At 37.2% G+C, this 19848-nt stretch overlaps 1 protein-coding gene across 2 annotated transcripts; it reads left to right on the top strand.

The window, feature by feature from the left end:
• Positions 1 to 1305: 1305 nt before the first annotated feature.
• prpf40a (PRP40 pre-mRNA processing factor 40 homolog A) lies at positions 1306 to 19525 on the top strand. 2 transcript variants are annotated; one of them, XM_028436721.1, is made up of 27 exons: positions 1306 to 1383; positions 3326 to 3406; positions 3537 to 3665; positions 5530 to 5613; positions 7820 to 7838; positions 7927 to 7946; positions 8076 to 8117; positions 8193 to 8303; positions 8425 to 8545; positions 8645 to 8669; positions 8788 to 9003; positions 10019 to 10124; positions 11635 to 11699; positions 11799 to 11963; positions 13114 to 13222; positions 13323 to 13473; positions 14435 to 14568; positions 14678 to 14792; positions 14895 to 14986; positions 15071 to 15187; positions 15536 to 15673; positions 15736 to 15831; positions 15915 to 16001; positions 16852 to 16942; positions 17030 to 17091; positions 17176 to 17331; positions 19238 to 19525. In XM_028436721.1, the coding sequence occupies exons 1-27, from the start codon at positions 1381 to 1383 to the stop codon at positions 19325 to 19327; spliced, it is 2625 nt and encodes an 874-aa protein (XP_028292522.1). In that variant the 5' UTR covers positions 1306 to 1380; the 3' UTR covers positions 19328 to 19525. The 2 variants fall into 2 exon arrangements, with proteins under 2 accessions (XP_028292522.1, XP_028292523.1); XM_028436722.1 differs by lacking the exon at positions 3326 to 3406 and having other exon boundaries at positions 1314 to 1383.
• Positions 19526 to 19848: the final 323 nt, after the last annotated feature.

Below are 19848 nucleotides of genomic sequence, written 5' to 3'. Positions count from 1 at the left end.
TTTTATGCTTGAGCAGAATAGATAGTTCAGGGTTAGTTATTTGACCTCCAAGCAACTAGTCCTTGCATGAGTTCATCATTCAAGGTGAATATGCTACTTGTGTAAACTTTTTTTTTTTGCTTTCCTAGATTTTCTGTTGTTAGGTGACTTCCAGTTTCCCACAGATCAAAATAGGCTCATTTGGTTATAAGTGATCTTCAAGTACAACAAGTTCCAGGGTGCGTCGAGGTTTTGGAAACACAATGTGAAACTGCACGGGATTAAATATACATAGAAGACATTTAATAAACTTATTAGCTGATATTTTTTAATGTTATAATTTGATTTTAAGGTCGAGTTTTTATGCTTAATTTCTGTGAAGCGCTGTGTTTAAAGCTTGCAAATGGTATTCAATATCTGCATATTTAAAAAATAAATAAATCTTGTACTGATATAAATATATTGATTCATTGACTAACTGAACTTTAAGGGAAAGAAAATTACCCAGTACAGGTTAAGTGCCAGTTCCAGTAAAGGTCTGCAGACATGGATTCACCAACAACCACACATTTAAAATAAATAAATAAATAATGAATATTTAAACAGTGATGTGTCTTTCACAGGAACCACAAATTGGAAGATTAGATATTTGTTCATTTACATAGTTTTTTTTTTTTTTTTACACTATTGATGTGTAAAACGGAATTCGTATTAACAGTTGTAACACAACGTCTTGCACATTACATTTTCACAATGTACGTTTTTGAGGTGCAACATTTTGGGTGAAACTTTGTTGCGTTCAGATCAAGATGTTGGGGGTTTAATCCACAGCTTTACCTTTCAAAACACCAATTAAAGCAAGATATGCCGCTCCTATGGGGCTAGGCACCTATAATACCACAATTTAAAACTTTTTAAAACTACACAGGTGTTGAACATTATGAACATGAAAAAAATATGTTCCTTTTTCTTTAATCCTGAAAAATGGCTGAAACTTAATAAGTTGATGCATCTATATTTGCATTATTTTTTTTTATATTTAATGCAACAAAACAGAAATTATGTATACAACATAACACCACAAAAGCAAAAAAAAAAAAAAAACTCGTTATTATAAGCGTATAAATAGCTTTGTGTCGTCCTCATAAATTGAGTTTGAATATAGGATTTCCTTTAATATATGTTGTGAAACCTAGAGATGACTGACATTTATTTGAACATTGTTGATGAAAGAAATTGAATTAATTACGTACCAAAATTATAAAATGTATTATTCTTGCGCATTGATGCGCATTTTTACGCAACAGGACGCTGCACAGAGTCATTCCTCGAACCAATCCGCTGCCTCGTTGTTGAGAGGCGCTCACCCTTCTCGGAGGTAACGCCGTGTCTGTTTTAAAAATGGTGAGATACAAGTTTCTTCATTATATTTAAGTATGACATCAAACCAGATAACTAATTCAAGTTGAAATATCAACATTTATAGTTATGTTGGCAGCGTTCCTTTTTCTTTCCTCGAGTATGCCGTAGTAGCTTTGTCGACACCGGTTAGCACGTTTTGTTAGCAAGAGGCTATGCTAGCTGTTAATGTTTAGGCGTAGACTAAGTCCTGGAGGTTGTGTTGAAACGAAAGAGAAGCAATTCTGTCGCAGCGAACTGTATTAGATAAACTGCTTTTTGTCTGTATATGAAAAGTTCAGGTACGTGTTTTGTGTTTTAATCTTATAGGAGCTGTAATTCAGCATGCTAGCGTTACTTATGAATGGTTCGGTTTCGGAGAGTAGTCAGAGCCCTTATTTACTCATTCATTCGTTTTACCATACAACACAGTATTAGAGCGATCTCGACTGGATTATTTGAGGTTGTTTTTTTTTTTCTTCTAATTCTGGCTCATTTAAAAACAAATGAATTAGTTGATGTGCTATGTTCTTTATTTAATGTTATTAGTGCAAATCTGGCATTAATCGTGAGCTGTAAAAAGACATTTTTTGTATGGTCGGTTGTGATATAACATTTTAGCTTATAATGACTTGCTAAGTGTGCAGGCTGTCAGGCAGATGTGTTTGACATTCTTGGAAAAATTAAATTATCCATGCATCTAAAGAATAGCTCTCTGAATCAAAACACGTGTACTTTTTTTTTTTTTTGTCTATTTGCGTTGTAAAAGTAACATTTCATTGAAATATGCAGAGAAACGACATTCTTGGCTCACTTTTCTCACAGACAGGTTTGACAATGCACCTCATGAAGTCTGATTGCCAACGATAAAAAAAACAAAAAACACCTCACATTACCTTCTAAAACGACCTCCCAAATATTCCTTGTTATAGTTTGTGATGATATTTCAGTGGCAAATGAGTTAACTGTATTTGAGTATGCATTGCTCTTTACTGTTATGTTTCCCAAAGGAGCCCATTTTCTTCTAAAGTAAAAAATTGGGAGCACAAAAAATGAATGTTCATAGACACATAATCACAGCAGGGGCACAAAATAAAATGTGATTGTGTGGTCTGAGCTCCTCATTATCAACATTCACGTCAGCATTTTAAATAATGATTGATCTGAGCATTGATTTTTATTTATTTGTGTATTTGACATGGACAAATACATATTACACTGCTTTATAGGATATGCAAAGTAGATATCATGCATACGAGTTTCTAGCCTTGGCCAATTTGCAACCGCTGTTCCTGGTTAGGACTAGATTAAAACAGAAGTAATAAAAGTTATTTAAGTTCTACAACCAATAAAAAAACAGAGAAGGAGGGCAGCAGAAAAAGAGTGGAAAAAGTAACATTTTCAACCACAATTCAAAAGATCGATTTATGGTGTTGGTGACATACTGTTCTGTTTGTGTTCACACATTTGCTTCACTCCCAGCCATTTTTTAAAAATCCTTTAAAAACAACACTTTCCTAATTTTGTTCTACGTTTTGGATACAAACAGTTTTCACGTACAGAATATTCCATTTTTCTTGTTTTGTGTGACTTTGCTGTCCTGTTGTGCATTCTTGTCTTGTGTTTTTTTGTGTGTGTGTGTTTTTGTAGTAATTTTGCATTCTTTCTTTGTTTTTTCTGTCATTTCATATGTTTTCCTGTCATTTCAAAAAAAAAAAAAAATGATGTCGTGTTGTTTTTGAGCCTATATGTTTTTTTTTTTGTTTTTTTTTGTCGTTTTGTGTTTTTGGAGTTTACTTTGCGTTTACTTAAAGGCTGCACAGAAATAAAGCCAGCCTCTCACTAAAAAGAAAACAAACACAATCTGTGTGTTTACTAATCAATGATTAGAATTTATTTTACACTTATCCTGAGTTTCCTAACACTTTATGTTTGTTATTCGTAACAGTCTTCATCTGAGGCTAATAATGGTCCGAGTCAAGCGCAACCTTATCCAGGTGTACCAGCCTCAGGGATGCCTCCTCCGTTTGTAAGTCACTGGCAGATTCATGCGTGACAGAATACTTTCCCGTTTATTTATCAGTCATCAAGCAGGGGTGAACAAAAACGCTCCATTTATTTTAATGAAAGTTTCTTCCTGTCGCTTCTTCTTTGTCCAGATGGGACCGCCAGGAATTCCCCCTCACTACCCCCCAATGGGTATGCCACCCATGGGACAGCGACCCCCTACCATGAATCCAATGCCACCTGGTATTATTCCTCCGGGCATAATGCCACCAATGGGACAGGTGAGCTTTGTGGAAAATCTACAGATGCTCTTATTATTATTATTATTTAATTACAATCACGAATTCAGACCAGTTGGTTTGTTAGAGATTATAAAAAAGATTATTTATTTTTTTTAACAGCCATATTTTAAAGTAACATGATGTTTCTTGGTAAGAACCCAATTAGTTGCAATGTGGAAATAAAATACAAAGACAGCTTTTTCAATACATATTTTTCAATTACTTTGTAAGCATTTTTTTTTTATTATTTATCTTTTTCTTTCTTTTTGCATTCATGGAGGGAAAGTTTTAATCTCCGTCAGGGTTCTCACCGGAAATTTTTCACAGCATAGGGGGCGTGGCACGTGAGTGAGCACCGCCAGCGCGGAAAATGTATAACTCTTGGAGGGCCAAAATTAGTGAATCAAAGCTCGTTACTGCTTTACTTTTAGGGGTGGGCCATCTAAAGAACCTCACGATTTGATTTCGATTCAGGGTGCTATGACTCATTTAGTCAACGATTATTATGATATTAACGATTGTCACAATTTATTATGTATCTTTTTTTTCTTTGCCTCACTTTGTTGCTATTTCATACTTTTAAACAAGGTCTGTGTGTTGGTATTCATTCATTAAAGTAACCAAACAAATGTATCAATATTATCTTTATTTATAATAAATCACCAAATCCAACAGTAATCACATTACAAAATAAATAAATACATATAAAAATAACAAGAATATTAGCTTGTTCAGCTATTTCAATCTGATCTAACACAAAAGCTTATTCAGTGAAAATAAATAGACATCCAAACAAAACTTAAATGAGCATCATAAATCCCACAAGGAACATTTTGCTGTGCGCAATCAAAGCAGCTTTAAAAACATATGAAACCTACAATATCAGCTGGATTTTGGGTTTTAAAATAAAAGGTGCATGAATAAAAATACACAATGAATTATTAATACCAGGTACTGTACGTGCTGAGACAAATGTGCAGCAACTCATCATTGTTGCTGTCTTTCAAATAATTATGTAAGAAGAAAAGCTGGTCAACATGCTTCCGTTCACTGTTCTCTGCTGTGCAGTTACACAGTGGTCCGTGTTTCTAGACAGGTCGGGTTGGGTGGGTGACCGACATTGCTACCGACCCCTTTCACCAACTATTGTGATCCGGTCCCCGTGTCGGGGCATTGAGGACAGTCCGTGACAAAGACGTTCATTGGCACATGAACAATCATGTGATTCATTTCGTAATGATGCACAAGGTCAGGCACATTATAATGCTCATTTAAGAACAGCGGCAGATAAAAAACGCTTTTGTTGCTGAAATTGTTTTTTTGGTTTGGTTTCTTCAACTTTTACTTGTCTACATTTAAAATATCAGCTGAGAAAAGATGACCGAGCTTGTATTGAAAACGAGCATGTTTTCCAGAAATGCTAATTGTTAATTTTTTTCTCCCACTATTTTAATAAGGTCAACATAGAGGAGAAATCTTCCAGACGCAGATGCATGCCATTATAATTAAAAAATCCTGTTATAATTTAATTGTATTTATTTATGCATGACCCCAACACAATTATCAAGTCCATGAGAGTCTGTCATGTACAAATGGGTGTGATATTGGTGAAGGTGTTGGATCAAGGTGTGACCATAACAAGTCTGAAATAGCGTTGAAACGGCATAGTTTAGTGTTTCGCTGCAGCACAGATCACACGCTGTGGAATCACGAGGCTAAATGTGCAAAGCACACTCGCTCTCAGTCTCTCCTTCACCCATCAATTGAGAGCAACACACAATCTCACACTGTGTCTTAAAACGTCTGCCCGCTCTCGCTGGTATGGAAATGCTTGATGAATATTTCATGATGTGTCTTTTTTTAGATGGCAGGCATGATGCCACCTATGATGCCTGGAATGATGATGCCCCCTCGTATACCAGCTGCGTCTGTACAACCAACTGGACCGGTAACTCTCCTCACTTTCAATTTACTAGAGCCACCTGAGTCAGTCACATCCAGGTTGCTCATATTTATACATACATTTTCAAGTTAATCAGTTTAATGTATTTCAAAGATTGAAATGAAGAGTAAATGTAACAGGTTCAGTGTGATGTGACCCTACTTTAATGTTAATTGTGGTGTCGCTGACGAATGCACGAAGGAGTAGAAATTTGTTAGAGCCCAATTTACTATCCGAGATGTAAAATACAAATGGGCGATTGAATAATTTTGCTTTTTATCTTCATCTAGAAATGCCTTATATTTATCTGCTTAGTGGATAAAGTTATTCTGTTTCAGTAAGCCAGGGTTTAAAGTTTTCCGTCTCTTTGACGGTCAAGTTATACACCAAAAAAAAAAAAATAAATATATATATATATATATGCAAATATGGGAAATGTATATCTCATAAATGGCAAGACCAAATTTGGTGGGTATGATCTTGGGTCCCTCCTGAGGCCATATCTCAAATTTATTTGCGATTGGTCAAAGTGGGCGTGGCTTATTACATCATAACATAAATGAACAAACATTTATTTCAGCTGAATTATTATGTTGAGGGCTGTAAAATTTACAGGGTAGAAACAGAAGACCACACAGACTACCCATAACAAAAATTGCACCGCTGGTTATGCGGTCCCCCAGGCCCGCGGGCTTGGCCCGCTAATACACAATTTATTCAAGCTAACCTAGCACGTCAGCATGGACTTGCTGTTTTTGGAAGAAGGCCTCTACAGCTTTTATCTGTGTCTCCAGATAATAGGTCAACATGCGCAAATCATATTTAGCCTTTTCTGATCAAAAGTTTAAAGTGGATTTATTCTGAATTTAAAATACAATGGACAGGATGTCCACATTATTTATGTTTATATGTCTCAAGCAGATTATCCAATCAGATAGCAGAATGAGTCTTTCATTTGGGTTGCCAGTTTCTTAGGTGAAATTCAGCCTGTTTGGGCCCTATCTTTTTTTTTTTTTTTAAATGACAAAATTCACTAACAAAAAATACCACACATTTGTTTAAATGAAAGTCAGTACAAAAACAACTAGTCATGCCTAAACCCCAGGACGTGGGTTGCATGAGTAATCACTGCTTAGGAGCTATATGTGTCACAGGCAGGTAAGATTCTGGCAACAAAGGTTGGATTGTAATTACTTTATTAAACCAGTAATAGTTCAAACTTCATACGGTGCTTTTAATGCACAACAAATAGGACTTTTGTTTGTTTATGTAAATGTTTGTTTTTATTAAATTTGTTCTATTAAAAACTTCACAAGAAGATGTAATTGTCATTTCAATATAAAGTCCGTAGTAATTAAAGATTAAAAGATTAAGATTAAATCGGGGCTTTCGCCTTTAATTGGCCATGTAATGTTGTTATAAAGAAAGAACCAAACAAGATCCACCTGAACAAGCATTTGGCGACAGTGGGAAGAAAAAATCTCCAGCGGAACCACGTTCAGAGGTGGCAGCCATCCGCTTCGACTGGTTTGTGGTTAGTAGACAGAAGGGTGAATAGAATAGGATAGAAGGATAGTCCATCCAAGCGTCCCAGACTAGTTGAGCCGGGAACCATCGATTAGGAACCGCCAGCCCCAACATCAAGATACCTGAAAAGAAAAGAGAGCGGAGGGTGAGGAGAAGGCACAGACTGCAGGGAAAACATAACACTCGTTCCTAGTGGTTAGGCTAATATTAAACGTCATGGGGCTTCTCACATACATTTTCCAATTACATGTCCTCCTTTTGCACTGACATTTTTCCTTAAAAACAGACCTTTAAAGCTGACTTGTTATGATAGAATAACAAAAATGTCCATATAACATCGTTACACGAATTACATGTGAATTATTGTTGCTGAAAAAGTTATCGGTGTAGTAAATGTTAATTGAATCTTTAAAAAAAATGCACAAACTCTTGTGCTTCATATTTTAGCCAACGAATCTAGAACAGGTTTAATCGACTAAAATATGAATGTCATTTTGTCGACTAAAACTAGACTATAATTGAAATAGTCCTGGTGACAAAATTTTGCCTAAAACTTGTTCCTGTCAAAGGACTTTAACTAAAACTAAATCAAAATTTGGAGTTAAAAAACAATTAAAGTCTGAAGTGTGTGGTCATTTTAAGGGGGACAAAAAGAATCACTAATAGTTATTTTCTCTTCCTACAGCCTGGAGTGGACACCCCAGGTAAGATCCCAACAATGTCGCCTAATTCATGGTCTTGTATCATTTCTGTTCGTTACTTAATTCCCTTATTGGTTTGATTTTTCCACAGTTGCTGCACCAGGAACATCCGTAAGTTTCATATTCTTTCCAGTCATGCACAGCAATTTTAACGGGCTGAAAGTTTAGAGTTTTAAGTGTCTTAACTTTCTTTGTCATTTTTGTAACTGTTGTCTGGCCTTTTGTGTTCCATTTCTACAGACGACCACAAATGGAACACCACCGGAAGATCAGCAAAAAAAGGTAGAAAAACAAGGGAATGCAAATAATAAGCAGTTTATTCATTTGTTGTTGTTTTTTTTTTTTTGCTTGCAACAGAAGTCCGTGTGGACGGAACACAAATCACTAGATAGTAAAACCTACTATTATAATACGGAGACCAAGCAATCCACCTGGGAGAAACCAGATGAACTGAAATCTCCTGCAGAGGTACACAACGCTCCGACTTTTAAGTGGATTTAACACAGATTTACCTTTCTGATTAGGCTTTTTAAAGAAAGTAAATCTCCAAACAATTCATTGCTGAATTTTTCTTGTATTTCCCCCCCAGCAAATGCTTTCTAAATGCCCTTGGAAAGAGTACAAGTCCGACACAGGGAAACCTTACTTTTACAACTCTCAGACGAAAGAGTCCAGATGGACGAAACCTAAAGAGCTGGAGGATGTTGAAGGTAAAAATAACTGTTGAGTTATTGGTGCAAGAGGGGAAAATGGTACTACACGATCAAGTTTTTAACATTACATTACAGCTCATGTTTTTTCTGTTCCAGCTATGATCAAAGCAGAGGAGAATGGGTAAGAACTTCCTGTTTTGGAGCTGTTGCTTTTCACTGTGTTGTGTGTGTATATATCAAAATACAACTACAATATGAAAATAATCCTCTGTCGTTCCATCGTAATGATTTGGGTCCAGGACGATGGAGACAGCAGCCCCTGAAACCATTGCAGCTCCTGCAGTCCAGACAGAGAATACAATGACTATGGCAGCTGTAATAGAGGTGGAAACACCAGCAGCAGTCCCGGAGGAACACCTGTCACAGCCAGCCGTGCATCACGCAGTTGAGGTCAAGACTCAGGATGCACCTGTGGCTTCCTCCGAGAGTACAGCTGCAGCAGAGGGCCCAGCCAGGTACGCTGATGTGCCCTTTATTGACCGTGTCAGAGCTTCAGTGCGGGCGAGACACAATAAATGTCTCCTTAATGTTGGTGCAGTATTGTACCAGAGCCACTGAGATACATTGGTGATTATTAAATCATCTCTCAGGAAATGAGAATAGTGCACTTCAGCATAGACTGACCACATGACGTCAGCTGTAGTAACAGTCGGATGTTTTTGTAAATGATTAAATAGTAGAAATGAAATCATAACATCAGTTTTCATTCTGTCATTTAAGGAGGAACACATTAGAGATCTGTACTTGATTGAGATTTAGTTTAAACACTCCATCATTAGAGAATATAGAACACATCTGTCAAATCCAGCCCTTTGGAGCATCCAATTTGGCCCGCAGGAGAAAGTAAAAATGACAGAGAAAACATGAATCATCTTGCAAATGAAACTCAGCAATATTTGCAGGGGCTCACAGTTTTCCCGGTGTTATATCGCATCATGGCAGTCATTTTTTTTAATGTTAAACTTAACAAAAAGAAAACTAAAATTCTTACAAAATGTTTTAATTTTCCACCTATTATTACATAACATTATCCTTATTTAAATAGAAATTGGTCACAAATCTAGGAAATTTAAAGTGAAAACCCTTTTGGAACTGATATCTGTCACCTATTGCTTGGATATTGGCAGTTTATTTCATAATTTGTATTTTATGTACACGTACCAGTGTGAACTAGGGCACAATAATGTTGAAATTACTTGTTTTCACACATTAAATCTGTGGTCCGCTTGAGAAAACTTTTCTGTATTTGTCCCAGTAACTAAAATGAGTTCGACATCCTTGCTACAGAACTGTTCGTACTGGGTCCTCGACGGCCAGGTTTTAGCACACCCCCATGTTAAATTATTATTTTATGTTTAGCGTGTCTGTATTACTTTGCCTAGAGTGTTCACAATTCCTGCAAGTGTGTAGACAAAATGCTTTTTACAATCCCAGCTGTGAAGTCACTGATATGCTTTGTGTTGCTATTAGCACTGAAGTTGTAAAAGAAGAACGACCCGAACTTCAGAAGAAAACCTACAAGTGGAACACGAAGGAGGAGGCCAAGCAGGCCTTTAAAGAACTGCTGAAAGAGAAGGTGAGTTTATATCTATTTAAATAGTAAGGTTGTTTTTTTTTTTTTAACGTTTTTTTGTGTTTTATTTAAGGATCCCTATTAGCTGGTATCCAGAACAGACAATCATATCAAGTACAATATGTGAAATTAAAAATACAATTAATCATATACCCAATGTACGAATAATAAATATTGAGACACATTTAATAATCCTCATGAATAAAATAAAAATCATTTTCTGAAATCAAAACTGAACCACTCAATATATATCCATTCTAAAATTAAATTTAAGTTTAAGTTTCGTTTTAAAATTCTGTTTACCTTCAAGAGGCTAAGTAAAGTAACTAAGGCTAAATAACTACTTGTGTCACAAAATAAAAATGTGTTTTTTGTGCTATCTCTAAAGGAGGGCTCCCTAACCTTTTATGAACTACTGGTACTCCTGAAGTTACATTTCCCTTTTTAAAAAATCGTACTTTTTTTGCGGCCTCGTACCAAATGGTCCACGTACCAGTATTGGTTCAAATGCTGAGTTAAGCACTCCTGAAAACATTTATTGCTGTACTGTTTGTAGAGTTCATGCACAAGACGAGAGCAGAAAATTCACTGTAGGCATTGAAAGTAAAAGTACTCTCACTATAAGCAAAATATCCAATACTTTTAGTTATGTTTACTTGCAATGCTAACTTTATCTCTACGTAGAAAGTAGAGGCTGTAGTTTAAAGGTTTGTAATGAACTGACAGTTAATTGGTTTTGTGGATGTGTTCTGGTAATTATTTATTGACTTCTGCTCTGAGCTGTTAGAGATCCTGCCAGTGGCGAGTACAGCGTGTGTGTGACCTGTTTTTGAAGGAACCATTTCCTACCCTCATGTAAGCTGAAGTTCAATCAGTCAGATGTCGCATCCTTTCCATTCCTGCTGCGTCTGTCAGGAATGTGTTCCCTTTGCGTTGGGCACATTACGTGCATGGATGCAACCAGGTCCACCGGCACCCACCTTTAATGCTGCTATTTTTAGCTAGCATTTTAATTTTGTGCACAAAGCTCTCCTTGGAGATTGCTTGCCATTTCCTGTAAGATCCTAATGCTCTGTCGTGATGATTAGTTTTATTGGATCAAAGTGGGGTGGTGGGGGGGCTGGGATTAAGACAGTAAGAGAAAGTGGCATGCCTCAGTGAGTTAGAATAACTGTGACAACTGACAAGACAGAGGCACGCAGTGAAATCGGTTCATAATAGATGACAGTCACTACTTTGGAGAGGCAAGTGTCGGAAAGGGCACTTACATAAGTCCTTTGAGACCCTTTGTGAATTAGAGCTACTCCACGCCTCTTAAACTCTCATCTATTTGTAATTAAGGTAACGTGTTGCCTCATGGCAACCCTGCTCATTGTTTCTCACTCTGTTTTAAGCCATTTTTATAACAGAAGTCATCAGAGCGATCAATTGTCTTATTAACTTTCTACACTCTGTCAGTTTAAGAGGACACAAGGTTAAATTGTGACTTTCTGATTCATTCTTTGCAATGCAGGGCGTGTCCTCTAACTCGTCATGGGAACAGGCCATGAAAATGATCATCAACGATCCTCGCTACAGGTACAGTGTACGTCACAGAGGCGTATTTCTATTTACCTTAGAAGAGTTAAAAACAGTGATTGTCCTTGTCATCATTGATCTCTTTCTCTCTTATCACAGTGCTCTTCCCAAACTGAGTGAAAAGAAGCAGGCGTTCAATGCATACAAAGTTCAAACGGAGAAAGAAGAAAAGGAGGAAGCCAGGATTAAATATAAAGAGTCCAAAGAGACATTCCAGAGATTCTTGGAGAATCATGAGAAGATGACGTCGACTACTAGATACAAGTGGGTGCAAGTGGAGTCTGATTTGTTTTATTTTTTTTACCCTGTATTGATCAGCTCTTCACTGAATGTCAATATGATTATGCAGAGTGACTTAACTAAAGGTCATATGTGGCTCTTGCACGTCATCTCGCACTAACAACACGGCTGCCTGGACTTGAACGTTCATTTTTCAGAACAACACACTTTAATCACGTTGAATGGGGCCATCACGTAACTTTTTATATCACAGCAAGACATTGTTTTTCAACCTTGGGGTTGCCTGGAAATAAAATGGGGTCGCCTGAAATTTCTAGTAATAATAAAATAAAATAAAAATACTGATTAGAATTATATTTTTTGAATGATCTATTTTGCACAATTTAAAAAAACAACACATAATAGCACAGAAATAGATACACAGTGCAGGAAACTAAAAAACCCACACATAATCTCAAACAACTGTGTTTTATACTTTCACTTTCTCAAATATCCAAATGAAGTTCAAATGAAATGTAGTAAAAAGAATATCTGAGCTGGCACATCTTGTCCTATGTGCACTAATCCAGGCTGCTATTCTGTATTTGTAACACAGAATAACAAACATGATCAAAAAACTAATTTTTGAGAGAAAAAAAAGTGTCTGGGGTCGCCAGAAATTTGTGATATATAACAAGAAAGCATTTCGGAACCACTGCAGTAACAAATGATTCAAAGGAAAATGTGATTGTGTGAAGAATTTTAGCTATTTTGATTCTTGTGCTGTTGTCTTCCTGTTTATTTGAACCAAAGTTGGAATATTGATTTATTGAGGAGCTCTCGACTTCTAGCCACTTTCAGGAATTCACTGACGCCTCGACTGATCAGGGTGTAAAACAAAAGCAACAAAAACAAAATTGAAGAGTGATGCAAAGCTTGTGATAATGTGCATCATTTTAACACATTAGGACTCTCCTTATAAGGTCGTAGCCCCAGTAAAGCAAAATGAAACACTTTAAAACTCTGAACTATTTATGCTTTTTGCCCCAGGGTTATATCACATCTGCACAGCTGCTGCTGGTGATGATGACATGCACACACAGTCACTTCGTGTTTAAAAGTAGACTTGACCTGTGAAATGCTGCCCTCATGAGGGTGTAGTGTGAAACCTGTTGGTTTTGGCTTTTATTCTCAGGAAAGCAGAGCAGATGTTTGCTGAGCAGGAAGTGTGGAGCTGCGTCCCTGAGAGAGACCGGCTGGAGATTTACGAAGACGTGTTGTTCTACCTCGCCAAAAAAGAAAAAGTAAGCTTTGGTTTGAAAGTTCAGTTATCTTTATATCTATATGTTCAGTCTCCCATACAAACTTTGGTGCAACGATCACATTTGTTTGTCTTTGCCACAGGAGCAAGCCAAGCAGCTGAGGAAGAGGAACTGGGAGGCTCTGAAGAACATTCTGGATAATATGGCCAACGTCACCTACCGCACCACCTGGTCTGAGGCCCAGCAGTATCTGCTGGATAACCCAACCTTTGCAGAAGATGAGGAACTGCAGAGTAAGACGACAAAACCCACTTTTAATGTCTAGTCATAGGCTGTGTTAAAAATGGCATACTGCATACGATACACTACAAACGCAATGAGTATATACTATCTACTATATACTATAGGTATAATTAGGAGGATTATGATGATGAAGTATGTTCCAAGTTTTCCAAGAGGCATTTCAAACTTGCACACTGAGGCTAAATATCTTTGTTGATTCTCCACCTTTGAAAGTTCTGAAAACATTTTAAGTGAGAAAGTGACCAAGTAGAATATCAACATGTGGTCATTTAATCCATAAAATTTGCAGAAATGCATTTCATGCTGATATTTTGGAGATTTTTGGAGACCCGCCATTGTGCTACTGACAAAACTTCTGGTCAACGTCAAAACAAGAGCCCTATTTACAAAAGCGTTAAAAACTAATTGAAAAGGCGATGTTTGATTTTTAGCTTGAAGCCGGTCCTAGGATGATTTTACGTTCCGCTCGCATTGCATCATGGGCGGTTAAGTATGAGTACTGTGCACACTTAAAAAATGTCCCAATATACAGTGGGGCATAAAAGTGTTTGGCAGCCACAGATAGTTCAAGTTGTCCCAATTAAAAAAATTGAGGTCTGTAATTTTCATCATAGGTATACTTCAACTGTGAGAGACAGAATGTGATAAAAAGCTCTTCTGTTGTCCACTCATTACCTGTATCAGTGGCACCTGTTTGAATTAATTATCTGTATAAAAGACACCTGTCCACATACTCATATACAACCAGGAATTGCTCACCTACTAAATCTTTCCATACTATACTACTATACTAAACGCATTACATACTCATTTTGACGTCGGACTTGATGTGAGTAATATGTTAGTATGTGATTTTGAACATAGCAATAGACTGTAGGATTATCAGCTGACCTAAACAGAGAGATGAAGTGTTGGTTCTCCCATGTGACGCTAATTGTCATGTGATCACAGATATGGACAAAGAAGATGCCCTTATTTGTTTTGAGGAGCACATTCGGGCGCTGGAGAAGGAGGAAGAGGAAGAAAAACAGAAGACTCTTCTTAGAGAGAGACGACGACAACGCAAAAACAGAGAGGCATTCGGGGTGAGATGCAGAACCAAACATTTCAAAGCTGTCGACTGAAAATTTAAATCCTTTTTTCATCAAAATACAAACTTTTTATTTTCCTTCATCTTTTTTCGGTTTTCCTTAGAAATTTCTGGACGAGCTCCACGACCACGGCCAGCTTCACTCCATGTCTGCCTGGATGGAAATGTACCCAGCTCTCAGTTCTGACATCCGCTTCGCCAACATGCTTGGCCAGCCGGGTACGCAGAGCGCTGCACACAGATCTAACCATATCTCTACATTAGATTCATTAGATCTATAAATGAGACGCTTCTTATTTTATTCATGTGTTTGTGTTGTAGGTTCCACTCCTTTGGACTTGTTTAAATTCTATGTGGAAGACCTAAAAGCCCGCTACCATGACGAGAAACGAATCATCAAAGATATTCTCAAGGTAAGAATGGAGTGGAGTCAATGTTTTTTTTGTTTTGTGCTGCTTTAATTTGAGTTTCCTTCTCTTTTAAAATGTTTCCCTCAGGACAAAAGCTTCCTGGTCGAAGTTAACACAAGTTTTGAAGGATTTGGATCCATCATCAGCTCTGACAAAAGAGCCACAACTCTGGATGCAGGAAACATTAAGCTGGCCTTCAACAGTGTAAGAATCTTGTAGAAAAGACACAGTGTGCTTGAATCAAATCATTTTTATTGCCAAGTAGACTTTTTTAGACAATACAAGGAATTTTACAAAAAAAAGCAAAAATGAAACAGTATAATAATAATGATAATATAAATAAGGATGAATATGAATATGTATACAAGTAGTACAGGTAATATTGTAGATGAATAAATCATGCTTTCTGTTGATTAGATGTTTGGATTGTTCATACACGAGGATAATAAGATTGTGTCCTTGTCCCTACATTACAGATGTAAAAACCACAATTTGCTCCTCCTACATTTTCTTTGAGGAAAACCATTTCTTTCCTGTTTTTCCTTCCTGTAGTTATTGGAGAAAGCTGAAGCCAGAGAGAGGGAGCGAGAAAAGGAAGAGGCCAGGAAGATGAAACGAAAAGAAGCCGCTTTCAAGAACATGCTGAAACAGGCCACGCCCCCTCTGGAGCCTGAGGTCACCTGGGAAGGCGTAAGTATCATAGGCTTTGTGGTGTGCTGTGTGTGTTGTGACTAAACCCGAACCCACTGCAGGTTAGAGAGAGATTCACCAAAGAATTGGCCTTTGAAGATGTGACTCTGGAGTCGGAGAGGAAACGAATTTTCAAAGACTTCATGCATGTGTTAGAGGTAGGTTTGCATTGTGTGTTATTAGAAAAGGTTTGAGTGCAGAAATCTGATACTGAAAAAACTTTTTATTTACTGAACAATAGCACGAGTGTCAACATCACCACTCAAAGACTAAGAAGCACTCCAAGAAGTCCAAGAAGCACCACAGAAAAAGATCCCGCTCTAGATCGGTTGGTGTCCGCCCTGTTTATCTAAAGCAAGGGTTCTCAACCTTGGGGTCGCAAGACACTGGGAGGGGGTCGCATGATGCCTTCAAGAAACTAAGAATATTTTTTTAACAGTTTGAGCCCATATTTGCCCTTTTTTACTCTTTTTCTGCAACTACATCAAACTTGCCATATTTTAACCTATTTTCATCATGTTTTCTTGCCATTGTTTTTTTTTTTCTTAGTGCATTTTTTTTATACGTTACTCCAATTTCTGCCACTTTGCCATCAAATTTAAATCCCGCTTCTGCACATTTTTTCCACTTTCAAGACATTTCAGCACTTTTAAACCCTTTCCACCACTTTTCCAACCTAATGTTGCATTTGTTGACCCATTATTGTCACTTTTCACCACATTTTATGTTTATTTTTGGAAATTTAACCTCATTCACAATTTTTCATGCCCATTATTTGCCTTTGCATAATTGTTTTTACTTTTTTCTGCCACTTTTAAGCCAATATTGACACTTTAAACCCTTTTTAACCACTTTCTCTGTCTGTTTTTGGCCACTTTAATTTTCAACTTTTAATCATTTGTCATTTTTAAAATCCCATTTCACCACTGTTTCCACCATTTTTTTGGTCGCTTTAATTTTATTTCTGAATAAAACAAGGATTTACATCTTTAAGATGACTATATACTATGGTACAAATAATAATAAACTTCCTGGATAACAGTGGATATTATTCAGATAAATAAATGTGGTTATCACAGATTCAGATGGGGTGGGCTGAAAAGGTTGAGAATCACTGAAGAGAATCTGTGCTGAAGTCAGCCTTTGAAGTATTCTGATTAACTTTACTTTAATGACAGGGCTCAGAGTCTGAAGAGGAGGAATATCACAAGAAGAAAAAGAGATCGCAGTCTAAATCCCCGTCCGAACGCTCCTCTAGTGGAGAATCTGGTTGGTGTTTATTATCATCTGTGGAGCTTTTGCTCTCTGTAAATGAAAAGTGTTTCATAAACTCTAATAATTCACTGCTTCCAATAGAGAGAAGTTATAAGAAATCCAAGAAACACAAGAAGAAGGCCAAGAAGAGACGCCATAAGTCTGTGAGTAGTAACCCTGGCCTGAGAGCCTGTGAGTGTGATGTCAACTTTACACAAACTAACAATCACTATGGTTGGAATTAACAGGCATCTCCAGACTCTGAGAATGAGAAAAAGGGACGAGAGCGTGAAGGAAAGCGTGAGAAAGAGGCGGAGAAGGACAAAGAGAACGACAAGTCTCGAGGGAAACCTCGATCCGACTCTAAACAGAAATCTCCCAAACGAAAAGCTCCAAAGGAAGAGGTTTGTTGGAAGTTTTTAGGCCAAGCTACTGGACTCAAAACGCCACTCATTTTGTTGTTCTTGTTCTTGTTGTGTACACTAGTTAAAATTACCGACTCCTCTGTTATTTGTGAACGGATCGGGCTGAAATTTGGTAGGAATAAACTATGGTATGTGTACGCATCGATGCTCGGAGCCTGATATCCGATTTGGGGCCTGGGGGGCCCCCAGGCACCCCAAAAGAAAAAAAGAACGAAACAGGTCATTATTTCCAGGTCAAATAATACGACGGTTGGTGGTACTGAATCATTGACACATACCAATATATAAATCAAATTAAAGCCCCCAGTGTTTGTGTCAGGGTTCGACGACACACCTTTTGTGTTATGTTTTGTATTGATTATACTGGTTTTGGTGTGTGTTGGTAATTGTTTTGTGTGTGTGTGTAATTCTGAGTGTTAAAGCAATGCCTAAAACCTTTGAAATATTTTTATTTGGAGATTTATGTCTAACAAAATCCATCATTTTTCATTCATATTCATTTTATTAACTTTCAAAAATGGGACTACTTAACCGTTTAAAACCTCTTTTCCGCCATCGGGAAATCACATGATCGATGACATCACACAGCCTCATTTGCCTGTTAACATCCCATTGTTTTTTATTGGAGTGAAGCATTCAGCCTGCTTTTTAAATCATTTGGCAGCTTTTTCTGTCAAAATGCCGATTTGTGCTGCTTTTGGTTGCTTTAAATAATCAGCTAAAGTTAAAGATATTGATGTAAACCTCTTTTGTAGACTGAAAAAGAATAAAAACAGTTGTGACCCGAAAAATATTCTATGACCGCAGGGGGTGACTGTTTTAACTCTGCAGTTTGGTACTCGATAGTAGCTGTGTTTCTATTACAGATTTATGCAAAATAAAAGCGAATGAATGCGCTGGCCGCTTGACCAGTTTGCGGAGTGAGGGAGCGTGTGACCGGAGAAGATCGAGTATAAGCTGTATGTCGTTTTGAATGATTGGCAAAATGAACTTTGCAGCTGTTGAATTAAACGGGGGTCCTATGTCATACTCAATGACTGCTGTGAAACAAGGGAGTTAACCCCGAAGCAGAGGATAGCTTCGGCCCCCGAAGCAAAGTTAGACTTGTGTCTTCTGACCACAGTCTGAAGAGGAGACAGGAAAGGTTAATATTCCTTAGAACACTGTATTCCTTTGAGGTTTTACGTCTCATGTGGCAGTAATACATTTTAAGTATAATGTTAAGAAATGGTTGGACCTGGAACAGGTACGTGACGTTCTGCGACGTGTGTTTACGGAAAAAGTGTTTCCATAACACTTTTTCGGCACATTTCAATATCGAAACACCTCCTCATGAAAGCGTGAAACCGTTTTTATTGGTATTTGAGTGCTTTTTCAAAATTGTGGCGTTCATTACCAGTTTATATGGCACCATTTATATTTTGTGCATTTTCAAGGGTGATGGAAATACGCAAACCCTAAGGATGGAATTCCTTTTGGATAGGAGTCCTTCAACAGTCCATGTTTTACTCACTGTCAGCACACTTTTTAAGGGAGAATAAATGTCCCTTAGGAGAGCTCTTCTTCTCTGCTTTATTGTCTACTACGAATCCGCAGAGTGTGAATTGTTGCCCCCTGGTGTCAGAATATTTTTTGGGTCACAACTGTTTTTATTCTCTTTTGGTAAACAAAAGAAGTTTACATCGATATCTTTAACTTTATTTGATTATTTAGAGACACCAAAAGCAGCACAAATTGGCATTTTGACTGAAATCACTAAAAAATAAGGCTGTATGTACATTTAAATGGTTTTAGGCCACATTTGTAAAAACTTTTAATGTTGGAGCTCACTCAGTGGATGTAGAGACTGACTTGTTTTTTTTTTTGTTTTTTTTTGTATCCTCAGGGTGGCTGGGACACATCAGGCAGTGAGCTCAGTGAAGGCGAGCTGGAGAAGAGAAGAAGAACTTTACTGGAGCAGCTGGATGCTCCCTGAGGGCCGCATTCATGAACCAACATGTGACCACGCTGTTCATATCAGCCCCATTAACTTTATAGCAAACACCGTCATTGGAACGTGCTTTAATCCGCTTAAATGGTTTTGTAAATGTATTATGTTGTTTCTAGTAAGTTGTAGTAGGAGTTGAGTTTCTTTGCCAATTTTTCATACTTGATTAAAACAATTCTTACTTTACTGATTGCCTCTTGCTTGGAAAAGTGAAGTAAAAGAATGTTTGTAGCCTGAAACTCGTCAATAGCAAATAAAAACACATTGAGCTCAATATTCTGGATCAAGATTTATTCAAATGAATTAATAATTGATTCTCTAACCGTATTCACCAATATCAATCTGATACAACAGTGTGGATTATATTACATTAAATTTATTATTTAGTTGTGTGAAACATTGGCAGCAACAGGGTTGGGGTCAATTATGACATTCTATTTTTAAGAAATCTGTTGCCATTGAAACAATAATTGTGTTATAATTTCAGATATTTGACTGATTGGATTTGC

This window comes from Gouania willdenowi, chromosome 21 (genome assembly GCF_900634775.1).
Source record: "Gouania willdenowi chromosome 21, fGouWil2.1, whole genome shotgun sequence".
Classification (NCBI taxonomy): Eukaryota; Metazoa; Chordata; class Actinopteri; order Blenniiformes; family Gobiesocidae; genus Gouania; species Gouania willdenowi.
The sequence above is the reverse complement of the archived record's forward strand: the minus strand, read 5'-3'. Positions and strand labels throughout refer to the sequence as shown.